The 23518-nt window shown below is 39.5% G+C and overlaps 2 protein-coding genes across 7 annotated transcripts; both read left to right on the top strand.

The window, feature by feature from the left end:
- The first annotated feature begins 582 nt into the window (after window positions 1-582).
- On the top strand, window positions 583-7029 carry LOC132790421 (phospholipid scramblase 2). 6 transcript variants are annotated; one of them, XM_060798930.1, is made up of 6 exons: window positions 583-722; window positions 773-997; window positions 3992-4262; window positions 5712-6202; window positions 6258-6499; window positions 6626-7029. In XM_060798930.1, exons 2-6 carry the CDS (start codon window positions 851-853, stop codon window positions 6699-6701), a joined length of 1227 nt encoding a protein of 408 aa, XP_060654913.1. In that variant the 5' UTR covers window positions 583-722; window positions 773-850; the 3' UTR covers window positions 6702-7029. The 6 variants fall into 6 exon arrangements, with proteins under 6 accessions (XP_060654913.1, XP_060654914.1, XP_060654915.1 ...); XM_060798931.1 differs by having other exon boundaries at window positions 584-722; window positions 6258-6416; XM_060798932.1 differs by lacking the exons at window positions 583-722; window positions 773-997 and adding an exon at window positions 1675-1793.
- Window positions 7030-7645: 616 nt separating this feature from the next.
- On the top strand, window positions 7646-10711 carry LOC132790420 (leucine-rich repeat-containing protein 15). The gene is made up of 2 exons (XM_060798928.1): window positions 7646-8284; window positions 9319-10711. Exons 1-2 carry the CDS (start codon window positions 7661-7663, stop codon window positions 10303-10305), a joined length of 1611 nt encoding a protein of 536 aa, XP_060654911.1. The 5' UTR covers window positions 7646-7660; the 3' UTR covers window positions 10306-10711.
- Window positions 10712-23518: the final 12807 nt, after the last annotated feature.

Here is a 23518-nt window from a genome sequence, read left to right as displayed (position 1 = left end):
TCACTCCATGTCTCCCTCCTCCTCTCCTTGTCGCTCTCGCACCCTCGCATAGAATTTGCGCATTAGAAAAAATGTGGAGTGTAATAGTGTGTATGTGCGTGTAAGTGTGTTTGTGAAAATGGCGGTTTTGTTGATACGAAAAAGCAGCTAAATTCATGAAGTGGCCAGGTGAACAAAGCTACACAAATATAGATAAGATTAAATCATTAACAAATATTGAACATGTATTTTATTAATAAACTTTTCGATTTCAAGAAACAAGTTGTAATAAACCACAATTCCAAATTTGGATTTTTCACTACCGCCATCTATGATCAGGCAGCGTGAAATACTTTTGCCTGGCGCCATCTATATCTGACCTGCTTGCGCTGTGGCGACATCTGTTGGCTGCTACACGATGTTAACTAAGTCTATAACAGATGTTGTTTCGTTTTCGCTTCGCACGCTCGGTTTTTAAAATACGCGCCTTTTTTATATACGTTTCGAAATATACCAAAACATATATTGTAGAGTAACCAGGTGACGCTTTGAGGGATTTTTTTATTTCGGTATATTTAGCCGGCATTCAGAGAGATATCTTTGTAAATTCTTCATTTGGTCTCAGCTGAGCTGTCATAGCTTTCAGAAAGCTCTGCAAAAAGAGAAAAACAAGAAATTCTGGAATACACATATTAATTAATTGCACAATAAATATTTACCAACAAAAAAAGCGAGTGAAAACGGTATGTGGTGTATAAACAATGCAAAACGTGTTCTAATAATAACATTTCAGCTTGCGGTGTGCTTCCGTTGATCTTCCCAGCATCGACGCACAACAAACTAAACAAAAGCATCCAAAACAAACCGAAGCATGAACATGAACAACATCAATAAAGGTGGATACGTGCCACCCGGCTACTATCCGCCGAATGCTCCACCAGCTGATGGCGGCGCCCCATACCCGCCCCCGGGTGCACCGTATCCACCAGCAGGGCCACCGACGCAGCCTGTTAACTATGTGAGTATTTATAAAGGGGGCGTTGGCGCTCATGAAGCACTGACACTGCTTCCTTTCGGTATAGCGAATTCGCTAGTGCATAAGTAGTACACCGTTCGAAAGGAGAATAATACACAGCAACAATGTATGTTTGTACGTATGTGTGTAGGACTGCCACCTCAGCCAACCATTTATGTAGTTTTTTGGGGGCGTTGTCCGTCCAACATGAGCAATACATTCATACACACAAACATACACATGCAATGAACAAAGCTAACCATTGTGTGTGTGTGTGTATTAAGTTAAGATTGGCGGCTTGTGGAAATAAAAAAGATTAGCGAATATTCCGTTATATGACGTCACTCAAAACCGCTGAACACATTGCCCTCCATTATTTTAGTTCTTGTTTCAGTTTGATTCACTTAGTCGAAAATATTGCTACCGCAAAGAGTTTCGTTTTCTAAACTAAAAAAGCCATTTCAAGTTCACAAGTTCTCAGTGTAAGTACAAATTGCGCTTATGCAATTTCTCTGCTATTTCCAAATGTCATTAATTAACATATGTGTAGATAGAAAGTCAGCTAATTTTATTTCTGTATTTAATTGTTAACTGGTTTCATGCGTTTTTTGTTTTCTTTGGGGCAGTGCCGAAAACAAGTCGCTAGAACAATCGAAGAAAATAATCAGCAGTCTTCGTTTGAATTTGCACCCAGCCGCATCATATTTTATTTCTCCCGGATCTTCACAGTATAGTATAAAATAGCAATTCCCGTTCGCTTTTGCTAATACTGCGCAATTCCAAGGAGATATTTTAATTGGTGAGTTTGCTGCTCGCCACATAAAAGTTCTCATGAAAAAATGATACCCATAGATATAGAAACCCAATTCTTAGAATGAATTGTGCTCAAGCATAACAAGTTGCATTGCTGGCTGTGAAATTCGAAATAAATATGTACTTCTACTTCTTTAGATAGAGAGTCTCTGATTTCATCATAAGATTATTAAGGAACTTATTATTTACACATAAGCTTTTATTCGGAGCACGCACAGATAATATTTCATGAAACAACAAAGTTCATACGGAACATTGATTCTTGCACGATCGTTTCTTTATATGCTATCTGATATAGCAGACGGAACTGACAAAAGCCTTATCTGCATCGACAAGAAATCAATTAAATCAGTTTAACTTGCTTAGCTGAACAGAGTGGATTGCTCTATTTGGAATATTATACATAAGAAAAGTTGAATATTTGTTTCGGTATGAACTATATTTTTTGGACAGTTTGTTAATCAAATTTAAACAAAGCATTCATTGTTTTGAGGAATCTTTTATTAATACAAGAATTAAAACAATATTTTAGAAAGTGTGTTTAACAAATTCCCACAACATAGCTTTCGTAATTTTCATGAAACTTTCATAAGAATTCAGAACTAATAGAATTTTTTTGAGTGTATTGTGTATAACTTGAGATAAGTTATGTGTACTGCTTGTGATTAAAAATTAAGTGGCCCCGCATATCTTGTATTCGATTTTAACAATATTTGTTATTTGACGGTATAGTTATAAAAGTAAATGGTTTTCCTCGTCAACTATAAAGTATTTTTAAAAGTGTTTTATGAACAATATTTTAGAGGAGGAAAACATTTTGCTTTAGTGTGTTTATATGTGTAACTTGCAATTTGTCAAAATACACAAGTACATAAATATTTATATTGTTGTTTTGCCATTTAAAGAGTTTTTTATTCTCCCAAAATTAAGCACAAATGCATATTCAAATGCCATTTGACTAAAGACTCGTGTGTCTCGTATTCAAGCAATTTTGAATAAAGCGCTTTTACTTGTTATCTAATGACATAATACAAAACAAGTAAGAAAGCTACAGTCGAGTGTACTCGACTGTGAGATACCCGCTACCCATTTTGAATAAAAGCAATATATTTTGCGGTATTATTCTCAAAATATACCAAATATACTACAAAAATACTAAAAAAATATACCAAATGGTATATGTGGTATATCGATATAGTACCGCATTCAAAATATACCAGATTGTCAGCCAAAGCAACTCAGACCCCTAGTAAGTAGGCGTTTTTGCCCATACAAAATTATTTCTTTAATAACTTCGACAATTTTTATCTGATCGCAACCAAATTTTCAGGAATCATAACTATAGTAATTATTGTATATACCAAAATTCGTAGCTCTAGCTTTAAAATTACGCTTGTTATTCGATTTTTATGATTTGCGGGGGCGGAAGTGGGCGTGGCAAAATTTGAAACAAACTTGATCTGCGTGCAAACATAACAAATGCTGTCGAAAAAAAATTAAAGCTCTATCTCTTATAGTCTCTGAGATCCAGTGTTTCATACGGACGGACGGACAGACGGGCATGGCTAGATCGTCTCGGCTGTTGACGCTGATCAAGAACATATATACTTTATAGGGTCGGAGATGCCTCCTTTTGCCTGTTACATACATTTCCTGTCGGCACAAAGTTATAATACCCTTCTACCCTATGGGTAGCGGGTATAAAAATGAAACCAAATTGTTTACTTTGTATTATTTAAAGTACACATATTCAGAAAAGATTGACAAATGATTAATAGCATGTTTAAAAAAAAGCTTATTGCTTTAGTGTGTTGTATTATTATTAATTATGTAGAATAAATACATATATCTGATCTCATAAAATATATTTATATATTCTTTATTAGCAATTAAAGAACATTAACACCAGAAAAGTTAAACACTACATTTATGTACTTATTAAAAAAGAAGATATTACACAAGGCACAATAAATTATTTATTGACTTCATAGATTAGATAGTGTCTGAAACTTGTGAATGATTAATTCAAAATGCAACTTATCGATGCACTCAACTAAGTGAATGATTAATTTATAATGCACAATGAAACTCATCGATGCACTCAACGTTGTGGTCAACTAAGTGAATTAAACTCCACACACATTGAATTTGTGAATAGAAATAATATCGAATGTATGTCTTTAGGGTTTTGCACCAGCTGCGCCACAAGGATACGCTCCAGTTCCACAAATGCCGTACTCAGAAGCATACAACACCGGAGGAGGAGGAGCTCCAGTTCCGTTTGGCGCTGGCGCCGGAGTACCAGGAGGTCCAGTGCAAGTGACTCAGCCCTATGGCTATCCACCTGGACCGGCACAGCCTCCAGGGCCACCACAGCCATATGGTCCGCCTGGACAGCCGATTATCACGCAACCAGGCATGCAGCCGGGTCAGCCACAGCAGGGTGGACCAGGAGGTGAGCAATGCTAGAAATGGGGACAGTTGACAATCAGCAGCAGACTGATAATATGCAAACACACGAGAGAGACAATCAATGACGAACGAGTTCTGCTCAGAGCACAGCTCAAAACAGAGCAGAGATCGATGTCATTGCACTGTCGTGGTGATAATCACAAGTCCACTGCCAATGAACCATGTTGACTGGCTGCACAGTGGTTAACATCAGCTTCAACTGCAGATGCAACGGCAGCGGCAGACTTCAAAGCATAGTTTTCTATTAGCACCCCAAAATCAGAACTGTAAATATTTAAAGTGAGATGTGTTCTGTGTAAATTTGTTACCGAGATGCGAACCAAAAGACACCTCTTATGATATGAGCTATCAGCTAGAAGTTATCATCGTTGTTCTCGTTGTCATTGTCATTGTTGGTTGTGTTGTTTACACACCAAACGCGTTTACTCAGCCAACGGGAAGAGAAGGGAGAGGAGGACAGTCGGTCTTATCGCCTTAATTGAACCAATAAAATAATACAAAGCGCTATTTAAAACACGTTCGGCTATGTTGATGCTACAACGATGATTTTTCCGGCACGTCAACTTAGTTCGGTTCGCAGCAGCATCGAGAGCAGTCGCAATTTAAATCTCGTTCAACGATGCCACAGTCGGTCGCAGTGGCAACCGCAGTTGCAGTCCCAGCCTGCAGCTCGAATTACATCTCCACATTGGATCTAACCAAAGCCGACTCGGGGGACCACAGAGAGGGCGCAACACCAACGGCTGAGGCTGGCGTCAGCAGTGGGTCAAAAGTCTTGCGCTTCATTTGGCACACACTGTACAACAAGTACAGCTATTTCTGCACCAGATCCCAGACTCTGAAGCAGTTGGTCTGCCGCGAGGCCAACAAACCGCTGCCCAAGAAGTTCAGACACACGATGCGGTTGAATAAGTCGGCCAAGCGCAAGGGCTACGAGTTCTATATGAGTGATGAGGACAAGAGGTGAGATTGAAATGGTGAAATGGCAACCCTTCAAGGTTATTTTAATCCCAGCTGAGGCCATAAAAAAAGATATATTACATCTTGAGAAGATAGCCGCCTCTCCATTGTGATGAAATTATAAATTCGTCGGGACTCTTGATGGGTATATTGGATGTGTCGTAAAAGTTATCTAAGGCCGTGCCAAGATTAGATATAAAATCAAGCAGCGTTCGTTGAGTGGCGTAAACAGCACAATAACCCGCAATGCCTGAGGTCGGGGTCGGGTTCGTTTGCGGTCCATTGTAAATGCCCTCAATTAGGCAGTTTCCATATGACGTTGAGCAATTGGCACGACGACAGTAACGACGACAATGACGGCGACATTGACCAATTGACACGCTTTTGTGGACCGCCCACGTTTGACGAAGGAATTTTACAATTTGCGCACATACTCGTACTTTGATTAATGTTGTTGTGTTTTTTTCCACAGGCGACTGGATGAGTATACCTTCAGGAATTCCGAACTGTCCGCGCGGATTGGAATACCTTACGAGTATCGACCAGCTTTTAGTTAAGCAGAAGGTGGAGCTGCTCGAGGCATTCACCGGCTTCGAGACCAACAATAAGTTTTCAATCAAAAACGCGCTCGGCCAGAAGGTCTACTTTGCGGCTGAGGACAACGATTGCTGCACCCGCAACTGCTGCGGTCCGGCTCGCCCCTTCGATATGAAAGTCTTTGATAATTACCAGCAAGAGGTCATTCACATGTACCGTCCATTAGCATGCTCGGCCTGTTGCTTCCCCTGCTGCCTGCAGACCATGGAGGTGTCGGCCCCACCCGGCAATCCCATTGGCTCCATCGAGCAGGAGTGGTCCATCTGCTCGCCCTCGTTCCGTATTCTCAATCACCTGGGCGACACTGTGCTCCGCATCGAGGGTCCCTTCTGCACCTTCTCGCTCTGCGGCGATGTCGAGTTCAATGTGAGTCCATTCGCTCTGTTTATAAACCAGTTTTAAACACGATTTTCAATTACAGATTGTCTCGCTTACCGGCGAGAAGGTGGGAAAGATCTCCAAGCAATGGTCGGGCTTGGCTCGCGAAATCTTCACGGATGCCGATTTCTTTGGCATCACTTTCCCACTTGACTTGGATGTTCGCATGAAAGCCGTGCTGCTGGGCGCCACGTTCCTTATTGTAAGCATCATCCATTGTTATCTAATTGCAGTCTGTATCATTCAGTTCTTTCGTTTAATACTCATGACACATCGGCTGACGAGGTAAAAGAATTTCCACCCCAGCCCCCCATCCACAGTCCAAGCTTCAATTTACTTTGCTACTGAATCAGCTTTATCCGCAATTGAATTAATTTGCCCTTGCTAATGTTTGCTATTTATTTCTTTTAGGATGCAATGTTCTTTGAGAAGTCCGGAAACCGCGAATCGGATCGCCCTGGAATGTTTTAGCGGCTTCCGTGTATAATTAAATATCCTTTAGCGTGTATAGACTTTTTATTCCTCTAAAAGCTTAATCGTTGAAATCAACTATCGCAAACTAGTCTCCTATGGCCAAAGCAAACCGAAGCCGCATTGAAATAACCAAGTTTCTCAATCATTGTTCTACCTTAAATATTTGAAGATATTATTATTGTTTGTCGAGACCGGAATACAACTTAAATATTATTATTTAGTTATAAGCATTTTTGTATTTGACTTTTCTATGAATTTATGACCAACTGTTGTCTTCAAGAACATTTCGAATAAGTATTTCACATGAATAATCAGGAGAAAACGGAAATGTCCAAAATGTACTTTAACTATGGATCTACATTTGAGTGTCTTAATGTCTACAATAAACGAATTGCTTAAGCATAAGCATAAATCAAAATATTTGTATGAATCGAAAGTATATACACATGTATTTTATTATTATACTATTCATTAGCTTGAAGAATATTGATATATATATTTGATGTATTTATTGTATCTATTGATTGTTGGCAGAGACAAATATAATATATAAATATGTACTCGGTAGGTTCCTTGATGTATTTATATGTAAACATATTAATCAACTTATTGCCAGTTAAACGAAGTAACCAAGTTATAATTTTGATGTAAACACTGTGTATAACCGATGTATATTATATGTAGATATATGTATATTCGAATATATATAACCATTGTTCAAAGTGAAGGCATAAGGAATCAGGGATAGATCTATGCATATATGAGATATGTTGAATCAATCAGATATAATAAACACAATCTTTTTGTCGTTCACATGAAAAGGTTGTTTTTTTGATTATGGGTTGACCCATCCTGCAATTAGCATCAACTGTGATTGGAAACCGGCTTCGAAACGAGTTTTGAAGTGCAACTAAAAATAAACAAAGCTACGCACTGAGTTCTGCGTTTTAAGATGTTTCAGTTGAATTCGCAATGCAGTCGCGACAAGTTCTAGTTCTAGTTTTAGTTGCTCTCACAATTTATGATGTACGCACAAAAGATGTTCAGGAATGTGAAGAGTTATCCCATAAGAACTTTGTTTGCTATGAGATCGAGAGCTTTGCGCAACTGCAGCATTATGTGCAAGAGGATTGGCAAAGCGTGAAAATTGTCAACGGACACAAGGCCATCGAAAGTGATGACCAAATTCTGGACAAGATGTCGAAGCTGCGTCAACTGGATCTATCGGAGGCAGGAGGAGTGTCGTTGGGCGAACGTGGCTTGAGAGATTTAATAGCACTGCAACAGCTCAACTTATCACACAATGAATTGGATGAGCTGCACGCTAAGCACTTTGCTGACAATGCGTCTTTGGTCAGCTTGGATGTCAGCCACAATGACTTGCAGTTCATTGGACGCACACTAATGAAGCAGCTGTCAAATCTCGTCTACGCCAATTTCTCGAATAATGCAATAGCCAGCGTTGAGGCGGATGCCTTCAAGGGGCAACTGTACTTGCAGCACCTCGACCTCAGCACCAATGAGCAGGAGAACATAACCATTGGCAGTAATGCCAATCTGCGTTATTTATCCATCAGCAACAACAATGTGCGAGATGTAAGTATGAAAAATAATAAATAAATACGTTAATCGAACTATAATAATTAACAAATAATCAATTTGGAGGAATATAAATACTTCAGTCGATACTTGCATCTAAATTATAATTGTTGACAATCTATGATTATTGTATACTTTTGTTGATATAAGCAACACACTCTAAACCTTTTTTTATGCATTGCATATTTTATATGAAATATTTTACAGATGTTAAATCTACTCAACATTATTGCCAATAATAATTTAATATTTCCATCACTTTTAGCATAAATGTTAAGAGCATAAACTTTCGACCTTCTTGACTTCATCTCAATTGATTGTTAATGACAAAACATTCTTACTCAAAATCTAAACTGTAATTTTTTGTTTTCAGTTTGCTTTCTTCTATTGACTTTAATATCTAAATTTATAATAATTTTTATTTGTATACCCACTACTTACAGGATTGAGGGGTATTATCAATGTGTGCCTTCAGGTGGAAAAATTTCCGACCACATAAAGTATAAATGTTCTTAGTCAGCGTCAGCTGACGAAACGATATAGTCATGTCCATGTCTGTCTGTCTGTCCGTCCGTCTATATCTAGATCTCAGAGACTATAAGACTGTACTGTAAAGTATATTTTGAATGTAGTACTTTGGTATATTTCAGTATTTTTGCGCTATACTAATTTCGCATATTTAAAGAATAATATCGCACTGTTTTGAGTTGAGCACATTCGACCATAGAGTTCTTACTTCTTTTACCTGAACTGCATGAATTAAGAGCACAATCTTTCGACCTTCTGATTGCATTTAATTTAATTGCTAAATTCAACAATTTCTAACTCTAAATTCATATTGCATTATTTAATATTTAATTTGATTTCTTCTATTCAATTTAATTCTAAATTTACTTATTTTATTGACTGTTTATATTTAACAATAATATTGATTTTCATAATATTTTTCTATATTCAATATTTTGTTGTTTCCTCGCCTGTTTATAGTTCACTTTTATTAATCATTTCAAAATGATTCCCTTCTCTCTTAGTTCCCTTGGTGTCGTCTGCGTGGATTGCCAAAGCTTGAAGAGCTGCATTTGCACAGCAATTGGCTGGAGACGCTGGACATGGCCATCTTCTATTCCCTGCCTCGACTTCGAGTGCTCAACGTGCCGAACAACAACATCTACATAATACAACGGAACCTATTCGTAGGTCCATCGCCTGATGGTTCACCTCTTTTACAAGTGCTCGACTACAGTGCAAATAATGTGAAAGTATTGGAGGAAGAACTCTTCAACAGGTTGCAATGTCTGGAGTCACTTGATCTGCACTACAATCAAATATCAAAGATCTCTGCAACGGCTTTTAGAGGTTTGACCAAATTGAAATCGCTGCACTTGCAGGACAACAGTATTCGACAGCTGCCCGATGGAGTTTTTGGCAATTTGACTTCGCTGCAGTTGCTCGACGTGAGCAAGAACAACATCAAACAAGTGTCGGCGAATGTGTTTGGCGACCGAGTGTTGCGGCAACTAAGTCAGCTTGACTTTAGCCACAACAACATCGAGGAACTGCATCCGTTGGCCTTCTCCTCGCTGCCGTACTTGCAACAGCTGCGTTTGGGGCGCAACAAGTTGATTTCTCTAGACATTCGCATGTTTGCCCCACTGCGTCGCCTGCAGCTGTTGTCGCTGAGTGAGAATCGCCTGACGGATATCGAGCGGGATGTGCTCGACACGCTGGACAAATTAAGCGAGCTGGATATCAACAACAATCAGCTAACCTTTCTGCCTGCCACCTTGGAGTTGCCGCAGCTGCGACGCATCCGCATCGAGGGCAATCCCTGGCAGTGCCTCTGCCTCGATGAGCTTACAGCCTGGCTGCATGGTCGTGGCGTGAGCTATGCGAGTGCCAACAGCGCCTACTACAGTGGCCGGAAAGCACTCTGCGTTGTCACGCCCCTTGGACAATGCATCAGGGACTTGGAGGCGGTGCGCGCGCACCGCATTGTTGAGAGCTATGAGGAGATTTGAGGTGGCTGGCGATGGAGCCATAAATCAATAGCACTAAATGCTAGTGGAGACTCAGGAGGTTGGAGTGTTGTGGCCTTCGTAAATCACAGACAAATGAATGACCATCAGGCGCAAAAGTTTTGCTGGCCAAAGTATTTGGCCAACTGTCGTAAAACAATAAAACAGAAAGAAGCCACACAACAAACCGGAAGTGAGGGGAGAGTGGAAAGTAGGGGGAGAGGGAAAGCAATGGCACAGATTTTCAAATACTTAACACCACTTAGGCGAACAGTTGGACAAATGACAATGACACAGAGAGGAATGGAGTGGAATGAAATGCTTCACACGACATTCTCGATTGTCGAGCGTAATTTAACGTAAGAATTTTTATTAAAATTGTGCGATTTGTTTTGAGGCAGTTTGAGGCCTGAGGTAGTCTGAGCTGGCCATGACTTAATGAATAAATGATTGATTGAATGGGTGTCAGAAGTGAGCAGCAAAGGAAGCTAAGCAAACTTCCGGCGGGCGCGAGGCGGAAAAAGCGTGGAAAATTGAGCTGTGGGAATTGTTAGTGAGTTTTCAAGATTGCGCAATTGCGAGTGAGTTGAAAAATCAGAGAATGAATAATGAATAAATTATACAGGTAAATGGCGCTAAAATGCCGATTTATGATTTAACATAAGCCAATCGATTAATTAATAATGCTGACACACAAAAATGTGTAAATTCACTTAATACGAGTAGAAATAAAATTAATGATTCACTTTTCTAATTTATTTGCGCACTTTCGAGGCGTTTTTCGCATTTCCGCACTTTTTGATTCTCATAAAGCAAATATGCAGACCGAGAAAAGTATTCAAAATGAATAACTATGCTCAGGTCACACGCACACTCACACTCATACTCACACTCGCATTCACATTCACGAATTCACATTGGCAGGCACTTGTTGGTAAATAAGTAGTTCAACTTCAACATATTCACGCAACTGCATTGAAAAGCCAGCACAAGTATTCGAGGCATTCACACGCACAGGTGACAAAAGCCGACACCAATGCGCACAGACAAAGCCACGAGCCACGAGCTGTAGTTGGAGCCTTAGCCAGGACATGGAATAAGGACACAGATACGCACTGCGCTGAATGCGGCAATTATGGCAAGCAAGCGAGCTAGCTAGCTAGCAAGCGGAGCAGCCGCCAGGAATGAAGTGAGAGACAGGCAGCTTAACTTGCCTGCTTGCCTAACTCACACACACACACACACACACACATACACATACAGACAAAAGGATGTTGGATCCTAGCAACTCGACAGCGACAATAAAAGTTCCTTATGCCGTGTCGAGGCTAGCCGGAGATTACAGCTAAGCAGTGATGTTTTCTTTCTTTCTGCACTTCGTTATGTGGGTCTCATCAAAGTTTGCTTGCACAAAAATGTTAATTTAATTACATTACATTTTCGGTGCGGTTCTTTTTTGTCGCTTTCGGGTTGAGATTGTTCAACACCTGGTTGAGTTCTCGGTTCTCCCAATCATTGCAGGTCAAAGGCGTAAAGTTTTTCCACAGGTTTTCCACAGGTTTTTGGGCAACAATTTTCTTATGAATTTTGCGGTCGACAGCAATGCTAAGAAACCTGGACAAAGTCCTTTCAATTAATTTAGGTACAAAGTTTTGTTTGCACAATTTGATAACTGAAAACAGCAGGCGTCTCGCTTCAATGTCTTTTCCTCTTTCTTGCTCTTTCTCTCTGACACACTTGTTGCACACAGTGTGGCAAATATTGAACCCTCGTCAAAATGAAATGACGTTCAGTGCTGTCAGAGACATCACAGTCCCATCAATTTGCTGGCCTAAGTTTTGTCATTGTTCAAACATTGGAGACTTTAAATTTTACCATGCACGTACAGGTGCACATTGCGTATGCGTAATATTTTCTAAATTCAATATTTTCTCTCGCTCTCTGCTTTTGATATGTGTGAAGTGCTTTTTGCTGCTGTCTATGATCCTGCTGCTGCTGCTGTGGTGTGACTCTCAAATCGGTATTATCGAGTGGCCTCTTGGCCAGCCCAATTTTCATTTGCAGCATTTCGAAATTAATTGCGTTCAGAAGCTAATTACATTTTTGTGGCTCCGCATTGCACCACACTTTATGTCGCAATTTATATTAATATTTGGCAAATATTTTACAATTTTTACTGCAATTAGCATGACAATTTTGTATGCTGTTTAAATGCCACATTCTAATGCAACTAGTTTACGGCCACAAAAATGAAAATCAAATCGCAAACTAAGCATCATGCAAATGCCGGATTTGAATCCGGATGTGGCACAGACTCCACTTGAAATAACAATACACATTTTCGTGGTTCGTGTGGTTCTCTCTCTATGCATTTGTAATTATCCCACAGTTGCAGTTATTGCATTTGATTTTGTGGCCATCGCTTCCCTTGTGGGAAAGTCTTTTCCCTCCTGAGAGTTCTGCAATCACGCTCTATTTAGTAAGGGAAGCTTTACCTGTTTAGTCAAATGAAATCAAAGTGGGGAATGAAGTTAAACTGATGTCTTTTAGTATTAAAAGGTAATTTCAATCAATCCGATAAGGATTTTCATATATATTTAGCATTAAAAAGTAATTTCAATCAATCCGATCAAGATTTTCGTACTTAAACTAAAACTTAATTAAGGTTTAGCCTGATTTTAAAAGTCGAAATGATCAATAGAGGCGCATTATAAAAAAAAGTAATCAGAATTGTATTCTTTCATAGTAGTGAAACTTAAAACAAAATTAAATTCACAAAATGGCAAAGCTTGAAGCAATTTAAAAGTGTCAATTTGTAATAATTTACAAACCAATTTTACAAACCAGTTAAACTTGTTAAATTGAAATAAATAATAAATAAAATTTTCATATTATAAAAAAAGCCAATTAAAACTAACAAAGGGTTCTAGACTTTTGCTAAACAAAAAGATTTTTTATACCCGCTACCCATAGGGTAGAAGGGTATTATAACTTTGTGCCGGCAGGAAATGTATGTAACAGGTAGATCTAGATTCTTGATCAGGGCGAACAGCCGATATAGGCATGTCCGTCTGTTCCGTCCGTCCGTATGAAACACTGGATCTCAGATACTATAAGAGATAGAGCTATAATTTTTTTCGACAGCATTTGTTATGTTTTCACGCAGATCTAGTTTGTTTCAAATTTTCGCCACGCCCATTTCCGCCCCCGCAAATCAAAAAATCGAATAATCGAATAAAAAAAAATGTTGGTGTATACAATAATTACTATAGTAGTTATGATTCCTGAAAATTTGGTTGCGATCTGATAAAAATTGTGGAAGTTATTAAAGAAATACTTTTGTATGGGCAAAAACGGCTACTTACTACATTGTGGTATATTTTGAATGGTGTACTATATCGATATACCAAACATACCATTCGATATTTGTAGTATTTTTTAAGGTATTTTCGGTATATTTTGAAAATAATACCGCAATTCTTTGCCTTTATTAAAAATGGGTAGCGGGTATCTCACAGTCGAGCACACTCGACTGTAACTTTCTTACTTGTTTTGTCTTCGTTTAAGTTATTTTATAGATACTCGTATTTTTATACATATATGCATCTCACATATGTATGTTGTGTGCTTTATTTGTTCGAGTTCCTTTAAAATAAGCAATTCAACTTTGACATTTACTTTCAACAGTTGTGATGAATTAATTCTGCTCAAATACCTCCCTAAAAATGATGCATGAGTATTACTTTAGTCAAAAGTATTCTTCATATTCAGAAGCGCTTTAACGAGGCTTCAACTTATCTCTTTTTTTTAAAGGTCAACATGCATGCAAATCCAATCGCAATGTTGTTAGTTCTTTGCAGCTTCACTTCATCAACTCTGGATTCTTCTCGATATCAGTCAGATACAAAGTCGACTTTGCTGTCTTGCATTGATATCTGACCAACAACTTTCCTGAGGTTTTTTACATAGCATCCAGCAGAGTTTGCTGGTCTCATCTGTGCCTGGACTAAGGCTGAGAGTCCTGGAAAAGCGGCAACTGGCTGCACGTTACTCCATTTTGCCAGTGGGGAATTGTCTCGCAAACGAGAGTGTGAACGTGAGTGTGTGTGTGTGTGTGTGTGTGTGTGCTTGTGTTTGTGGTATGTGTTTGTGCAGCACACTGAAATTGCCACAATGTCATCGCCTGCTACCAGCTGCCACTTGCCTGCTTATTTAATGAAAATGCCTTGGCTGGCAGCATAAAGTATGCAGCATGCAGCATGCAACATACAGCTGAGGCAATCGAGGCAGCTGCCTCATTTTGATGCTGCCTGCCCCCAAAAATGTTACTGTTCATCGACTCTGAGAGCCAGGCACAAAATACCTTTGCTAATGATTTTTAATGGCCAAATTGCATGGGGCAGCCTTGAGTTTGAGTTTGAGTTTGAGTAGAGCACCCCAGAGGATAGCTGCTGTCTCTCCATAAAGAGGCAGCTGCCTGGATGCTGTGCTTATTAAAAGAGCATTTGTTGCCGGCGCTCAATAAAGCTGCCGCAAGACGAGGCCCACAAAAATGAGGCAGCAGCCTCAAACACGTGCAAACACAATTCGATGCGAATTTGCGGTCAATAAATTATGCATGCCACCAACGCATGCCACACTGAAGCACCAGCAGCAGCAGCAGGCAAGAGGTGCCACACATCTACCTCTAGCTAAAGGCCAATGGCCTTAAAAAAAAAGAAGAGAAAACAAATTAGTGGCGCTTACTCAACAAGATTGAGCGGCATTTTGTGGCAACGTCATGTTGCTGCGTCTTGTGGCAAAAGCAGAGGCGTAGCCAGCGAAGAACTATGCAACATCCATCACGTTAGTCCCCTCTTAAAGCCAACAGTCGACGCTGCACAGCACTTGCAACAGAGAGCAAAAAAAAAGAAAGAAAAAAAATGAATTCGTACTTAATTAATGAAAGAGCTTCCGGTTGGCATTCAAACATGCCACGAGTGGAGGGCTGCATCTATTTATAGGCGCATAGATATTAACATTACGAGTGCGCGGGTGAGTGTGTGAGTGTGAGTGCGAGTAACTGATGAATATTCATTTGAATGTGAGTACTCACATTAAGCTGACGCGGCAAATCAACAGCTGAATATAATGTTGTTTATTAAAACATGTAATACTCGTTATTTCTGAGGGAATTGGCAAGGGAACAACGATGGAATGAGCTGAGAGAATTACGAGAGGGGTGAAGGGGAGAAGGGGGAAGAGGGAATGGATATGGAAATGTGTCGACTGTTGGCAATTGGCCTTCGCATCTGTTGCAAATGAAATTATGTAAATGTGACAGCGACAGTTGCCGCACTTCCAATGTGTGTACGTGCATATGTGTGTGTGTGTGTGCGCTAGTATATGTATGTGTGTGTGGCTGACCCACAAATACAATGGCAATGCGGTTCTGGCGGTTGTCGTTTGCCTAAACACGGCTTAATGTTGATTAGTTGCATTAAACATGCGAAAAACGCAGCCGAAATGCCAAAAACAGTTGCCTACTTTTGGGCGCAAACACACCAGTCTCAACTGCGTCTGTATGGGTGCGCGTGTGTGTGTGTGTGTGCAACACAAATTGTCGCATCATTTAAACATTTGCGCGGCAATTGAATAAATTTAATTGCGAATAAAGCTTATTACGATTACTCGTATCACGCGGCCAAATGGAAATTTGCTGCGGCTGCCCATAAACTAGGAAAGCCAATCGATGTTTTGTTGCTTGCCACTTGCCACTTACCACTTGCCACTTGGCTGCAACTCTCACGCGCAGCATGCAACATTGAAAGTAAGAACATTCAAGAGGCCGCTGGCTAACTTTAATAGTAAATAACAACAATAACAAGTTTGCCGCAGGCGCCACAAAAGCCGCAGCTGCGCCACGTACCAAAGTTGCAACAACAAAATCGAAAAATAAAAAAGAACACAGTGGAGGGAAAGCAAAATAAGTTGGAAAACACTTTGCTTTGATGGGCGGCCAAGTGTCGCCATTGGACTCGCTGCGTAATAGGGTTTATAGATGTGGCTAAGAAGTTGGTTAAAATCAACAATTAACTTGGACATTGTTGACTTTGGCTACTTGAGCAGGGTATGCGCAAGTCGTATAAGCTTCGCTTTCTATTTAAAGTGAAAGGAGACGATGTCGATGCCGATGTCGAGGGCCAGACCAAATCATTATTGATTTTGTTATTGGCCTGGTCTGGTCTGGTCCTCTCGTGGGCCAGTCTTATCAAAAGGTTGTGCCTCGAGTGTCACTTGGGGGCGCTCTCTTTTGACAAAAATAAAAGTTGTTTTCATATTATTTATGCGCCGTTCATGCCATAGGCAATGTGGCTCGTCGGTTGGCCCTTTAATATATTGTTTATGCTCGCATGCCAGTTGCTTCTTAACTCTTTTCGAAATTTATGTAGCAGCTGCCTTCGCTTTGCCTTTGCCTTTGCTTGGCTGCTGATACACGTTATGTGAAATGAGAGCGGGCAGAAGTAAATATCGAAATAGGAAAATGTCAAATGCATTCGGCTAAAGAGCCCAAATGCTCATAATGTGTTAAGTTTTTGGCATTTCCACTGTTGGCTTGAAGTCCTTGTTGCTGCTGCTGCTGTTGCTGCCACTTGAGTTGTTGGCAAACAGTCTGCGAGGCAACTTCGCCACTTGAAATGCCAGAAAGTTTACCCAAAAGAGGCCAGCAAACTAATTATTTAGTTTCATTTTGAGGCAACGGCAAAGGCAAAGGCAATGCCAAAAGCAAAAGCAAACTGAGAACTGAGAACAGCGAACAGCGAATGGCAAACGTCAGCGTAAGCAAAATATCAATAAAAACTCCAATCGAGATCTATTTCAATTAACTTGTATGAAAACTTTTTAATTAACGGCCACAGCAGTGGCAGCCACAAGGAGAACCCCAGAAATAGAAACAAAAAAAAGCGACTATGAGCTTGGTTTTATTTCCGACTTGCTTCACATTGTTGAGCAATTTATTTGCTGCGTCTAATTGGCCAGGCGACAAGCACAGCACAGGACAGCAGAGAGAAAAAACGTGTCCCAAAATCGTATAAGAAGAGCACTTTCCCACTCGTATGTAAAATGTTGATAAATCAAGCTGCGACTGTTGTGGCTGTGACAAGCGAACAACTGTTGGACTGTCCAAATAAATAAATAAATATTAAGCTAACGACGCTAACATGTTTATGCTGACCCCATTCAAACGTGGTCAGCCTCAACTATTCGAATACAACTTCAATTCTGAATTCGTATTTGTAGCATACTTTCCTGCGACCCTCATCAAAAATGACCGCAAAGCAGTTGCCAGTTACTACCAGTTAGCAGTTGTTCCTCTCTCCTCTCTCCTGTCTCCCAGTCGGTCTGCCGTGACACCTTGTGATTTAAAAGGTAGGTCAGAAACTAAAGTCTGGCGACTTGACTCGGTGATTTATTGGAGCTAAGCTGATTTAGTGCTATTAATGCCCACAGCTCTAGTGGGTCGAGTGGGATGAGCAAACGTTTTTGCCTGGCCACAATTACAGCGTCTAGACTCGCTGAAAACAGAGAAAAGAACTTGCGAGTCGAACTCGTACTCGAACTCGAAGAACTGTCAAACTGCTGTTGGCTGCTTTTTTACTGTTCATACAGTTCAGTCAATGGCCCGTAGTTTATTATAGAAATGACAAACGCAGTCACATCTCGAATTGAACAGCTCTTCGTCTACTTTTGCTTTTGCTTCTATCCAGCTGCTTGATAAATTGTGCGTCATGCTATTAATAAGATAAATGAGCGACAATAAGTGGCAGGGCTTCCTTCCGCTGCACAATGCGGCGTATGCGTAATTACCATTTCATATGCATTAAGCTTCAATCACAAGCCACACACAGTGCGTAGCGTTTAAGCAAATATTTGGATAGCTTGGTTGGTCGGTAGGGAAACCTCCTCGATTGCTGCCTGCCAGACTGCCTGGCAAATGGCAAGGCGATGTCATTAAGCGCATTTGTAAAATCATCAACAATATACGAGAGAATACTCCTCGATATTTTTGTTGTTGTTGCCGTCGTCGTCAACGTTGATTTTCGGCTCGACGGCAAATGGATTTTATTGTAAGCGAGGCATAAAAAATGCACAACAAATTGAAATGCGATCAATAATAATTATTATTGCTGCGAGATGGGAGGCACAGTGAGTACACAGAATAATTGCGTTTCCATGCAATTGCTCAATTCTCAATTCACATTTCCCAATGCTCCACAATGTAAATGCTCTGCTATTATCGTAAGAAATTGATGGTCCTCAAATAATATCGAATTACAGACTCAACTCAACTCAATTCCACTCAAATCGAATGTTTTGATGACCACTGTAACAAGTGGACATTCAAATTGGCACTTGAATTGTGCTACATTATCGTTAATAAACGCACTATATAATTTATACGCATGTATTTATCGTAAATCAATTTTACACTTCTATTTGATTTAAGCTGACAAACAGGTATTCATTTTTTTTATTAAATTGATTTGTCGATTCGATGCAACGTTTTTAAATTTTTAATTTCCATTTGCGAATTTAGATAAAATGTATGTGTTTCGATATATATCGGTATTATGTATCGATAATCAATTTATTAGATTATCTACAACAAATAGCGATAAATTTTAATTGATGAATTTTTAATTTTCATTTACGAATTTCGATAAAAATTTATGATAATATCGATATATCGGTCCCCATAATCGATCTTCATTTTGTTTAAATGTCGGGTACTAAGTAATCGATTATTTGAAACGAATATCAGTCGATTTATGATCGATGAATTTTAATTTTCATTTACGAATTTATATAAAAATGAATGAGTTTCGATATATATCGATATTATGTACTCAGTTTATTAGATTAACTACAACAAATCTAGATTTATTTATGATTGATGAATTTTAAATTTTAATTCATGAAATTGGATAAAAATGTATATCGATAAGGTCGATATATCGGCCCCATTAACTGAATTTTAATAGTTTTGCTTAAGTGTCGATTATCAGTAATCGTTTATTTTCAACGAATATCAATCGATTTATGATCAATGAATTTTATTTTCCATGTACAAATTTATATAAAAATTATTGAGTTTCGATATGTAAAGATTTTATCATTATATCGATCTTCAACTGCTTTACTTGAGTGTCGGGTATTCGATTATTTATAACGACTATCGATCGATTTACGATTAATTATTTATTATTATTTCCTCAATTTCTTTTGCGGCAAAACAGACGCATAAAAGAGCTATAAAATATTCTTTTTTTATATTTCAGTTTATTGATCTTGAATTTCACACTTTTATCGACCGATTAATGGTAGCACATAATTTTTGATGTGGTGTTTGGGAACTGCAGACCGATTTGCCATCGCAGACTTTCAATTATGCTGCCAATCGTGCGGCAGCTGCCAGCGGCAGCAGCGTTTAAAAAAACATTAGCCCAAGTGACAGTCGGTGGCGGTAGCCAATGTTGGAGCCTCAACTTTAAGCTATAAAGTAGTAAAAGTTTATGGCAACGACTGACGACTGAACTGGCTAGGGAACTGTGGCTAAGGGAATCGGAGGGGGTTGGTTGACCGCAAGTGCGATGCTGTTGCTGCTTTTGGTGCTGCTGGGCAACGGCCTTGTCCAGTTCGTCACAATGAAAATCCAATTTAATTTTACTGATTCTGCACTTTGGCCAAAATCGAAACGAGCTGAACGCAATCTCATCGTTGGACCACCAAAAGTTAACCCATGTGGCAATGTGGGAGTGGAAGCAACTGTGTTCGACTGTGGTCCTGCAGCGTCTTAAAGTTAGAGCAAATGCAGGGGATCAGTGGACGGCACATCTAATTATTGTTTACCGTGCTTAAACGCCGGGAAAATTGAATTGAAATCAAAATAAAATGCGACGAAAATCGAATTTGCGTCCGGAAGTTAAGTTGCCGGCCACGACAAGCAGTCGTAACCGGTGTCAGCCAGGTCAGGTCATGTCAACCGGGTCAGCGACGTTGGACGGTCATAACAACAAGAACAACAACAATGACTGGATGAAAAAAATAAAAGAATCGGCAGCAAATCCTCAAAGATTTCACTTCAGTTCAAGACCAATCCCTAGCCCTGGGGGTAATAAGAAGTAAAAGAAGCGTAACCGAAAGACAGCAGCAGGTAACATAAAACGAACAAGGGACAAAAAAGCGAAGTGCGGGAGAGAGGGGGACAGAGTGAGGGCGACTCAACTGTCGAGGTCTGTCAAGGTTAGGCTGTGTCTTGGCCTGCTTTACCAACATCGAACAATGTGTGTTTGACATTTGAAATCAGCAAAAAGACTCAGTCTCTGTCTCTGTCTTTCACTCTCCCTTCCTTCTCCTCGCTTTAGTCAGGTGCCTGCATTCGTTTCATGACATGCTGACTCTCTCTCGTCGACTGGGCTAACTTGATTCGACCTGGGAAATGCAACTGAGCAGACGGCTACGGCAAACGGCATCCAATTAAAGGAAAACACCAATGCTTAACACAGGACCTAAAAGCTGTCAGTTTGTTCAAGCTAGAGTTCGAGTTTTGGTCGGCCGACCAGCTTGTTCAGATTTTGAGATACATTTGCATTTGCAAATGCAAATTAAATTCACGCTGCGTGTGAATGAGCAGAAGTCAGAAAAAGAAATTTTGGAAAATATTTGCAGATGGTTGAGGCTTAAATATGCTTTAAGCAAATAATATTAAATTACAGAATTTATTAATTTGAAGTAGAGTAATAAATTATTATTATTAAATATAAACAGTATAAAAAGATGGAGTATTTCGAAAATATATTTAAAAATAGAAAAAAATTTGAAATATATCTAAAACAAAGTACATTAAATTGCTATTAAATGTAATTTATTCTAAACTAAATTTAATTTTATTTTAATATATTTTAATCTTAAAATATTTGTACAATGAAATTCTTTTGTAAATTTAATTTATTTTAAATCCTAATCCTAATTTATGTTAAGTTTACTGCATATCCTATAACTTTCCTTTTCTGCTGCAGGGTATTATGAATGCTTAACATGCAAATGCGAAACTGGCCAACAAACTTGGCCTAAAGCCATTGCGCCCCAAGGCCTGTCAGTGTCAGGGAGTTCAAGTCATGCACTGACTGGCGGCTACTTTTTCCCATGGTAATTGCCGCTGGCCGGCAAAATGTCTACAACAACAAGAAGGTGGAGCGGCTGCTTCTGATTTGTGTATCCACTCAAATTTCTGGCAAATATTTGCCTTATTAACATTGCGGGCTCCTCTCTAAACTGATAAGCGACGACGACGCGTCGCCTCTGCGACCTCGACCTCTGCCCACTCACGTAATTTTCGTGAGCTGCCTAAAAGTATGCTACAAAATGTTTAAGCCACAAGTTATGCTAATGCTGCGTCGCTTGTTGAACCTTTTGCGGGGCGGCGAGGGGAGATGGTGGATGAAGAAACAGAAGAAGAAGAAGGCCGTTGAATGTTGGTGTTAATTCAAATGACATTATTTAATGCACAGCACACGCAATGCGGCGTTAAATGTGTGTGCTGTGAAAAGAAAGTGCTTTTCATTAAATGTGTTAAACGATTTCAGGGCTTGCATAATTCAACGATTGAGAGGAAAGTGAGAAGAAAAGTGAATTTATGTCTACGAGTATTCGATGGCATTTCTATTGCGCAATGCCCGAAACGGGGTCTGGCCAAGAGACACACACCAGAGTACAATACGAGTAAGTAAGCAATTACCCGAATGTATCTAATAATAGTCTGCAGTGTAACCAGTAACTATATGCGTATATGGCAATTAAATGTACATCAAACAGTATCAACGACATCGCAACAACACTGAAAGAGAGTGTGATAGAGGGAGAGAGGAAGAGTGATGAGCAGCACGCATACGCCACGTTGTCCGCTGTCTGTCGTTATTACGAGGCGGCTTAACGTATTTGCCACTAGTTGAAAGTGCACAACAAAATGACAATGCCAAAAGCAACAACAACAATGTCCGGATATAATAACAACAATAATATGAGCTATATTTACAATGGATATCAAAAATGTTCATGTAATTTTACACGAACAAAATTTGCATATTTATTAAATTTCGTGATTGAATTTGATAACTTGAATGTGCAGCATGAAGGCAGCAGATAACATAACAGTTGTGTGTGTGTGAGTGAGTGAAAAGGATAAAGATTGCGTATACGCATTTGATTAAGTTGATGCAAAGTCAGAGCAATTGTTTATGGCGTTTAATGGTTAAGCAAACGAATCGAAAATTTGAATTCATTGGATTATGTTTGTCATCCTTAACACGAAACTATTAGTGACTAAATTGTTGTTAAACTGAAACGCCAAATTAGTCATGACAGAGCTGACAACGTTAAAGCAAACACAATGCTGCATAAAAGAAATTCTGCAGAAATTCCGTTTGATAATGAAAGTTGAAAATGCTGTAAAATATATGCAAATTAAATGGAATATTTGCTGATATTGTTGATATCATTATAGTCGAGTCGAGTCGAGATAATAATGGGCTGCCGCTAAACTGACATTGATTTGAAATTTTTGCTGCTCTTCGCGCATTTTCTGACAGCAACAACAAAGTAGTTCGTTGCTGCTGTTGTTGTTGTTGTTGTTGTTGTTGGCGCTGCTGTTGTTAGTCAAGCCGACACTTGAGTTTGACAGTTTTATGAGCATAAATGGCATTTTGTTTAATGTAGTAGTCGCAGTCGTAGTGTCACGCCCCTTTTCGGAGCCACTGTGACGCCCCTTGGCAGCCGCTGGCATTCATTTCAATGCCTTAAAGTGTCAATTACCAAGCGACGTGAAGCGAACTGCGTCTACTCCAATAATCAAATACAAAACTGAATGTGTGTGTGTGTGTGTAAATTATAAATTGCTCTGAGGCAGCAATAAGAAGATGAAGATGAAGATGATGGTGAGGAGCAATTGGTCTATTTATTTTTTTATTTGCTGTGGATGTTTGTCGTTGATTTGTGCTTCCCTTTTTGCTTTTTTGTTGTTGCTGTTGCTGCTGCTGCTGCTGTCTGTTATTATTGTTGTTACCTGTTGTTGCTGCCGTTATCGGCAGTGAAAGAAAGAGAAAGTGCCGCTAGCCAGTTTTTGGTATTTTCTCGTTTTTTTTATTTTATTTACTTATTCGAATTGCCTGAGAGAGGA

This window comes from Drosophila nasuta, chromosome 3, assembly GCF_023558535.2.
Source record: "Drosophila nasuta strain 15112-1781.00 chromosome 3, ASM2355853v1, whole genome shotgun sequence".
Taxonomy (NCBI): Eukaryota; Metazoa; Arthropoda; class Insecta; order Diptera; family Drosophilidae; genus Drosophila; species Drosophila nasuta.
This window is presented reverse-complemented; position numbering and strand designations above follow the sequence as displayed.

Excerpts from the sequence above, each read along its gene's own strand:
- LOC132790421 (XM_060798930.1), top strand. The coding sequence starts at position 851 with ATGAACATGAACAACATCAATAAAGGTGGATACGTGCCACCCGGCTAC. Across the intron at positions 4,263-5,711 it reads ACAGCAGGGTGGACCAGGAG|GCGACTGGATGAGTATACCT; the intron begins GTGAGCAATGCT and ends TTTTTTCCACAG. Across the intron at positions 6,500-6,625 it reads ATGACACATCGGCTGACGAG|GATGCAATGTTCTTTGAGAA; the intron begins GTAAAAGAATTT and ends TATTTCTTTTAG.
- LOC132790420 (XM_060798928.1), top strand. The coding sequence starts at position 7,661 with ATGCAGTCGCGACAAGTTCTAGTTCTAGTTTTAGTTGCTCTCACAATT. Across the intron at positions 8,285-9,318 it reads GCAACAACAATGTGCGAGAT|TTCCCTTGGTGTCGTCTGCG; the intron begins GTAAGTATGAAA and ends CTTCTCTCTTAG.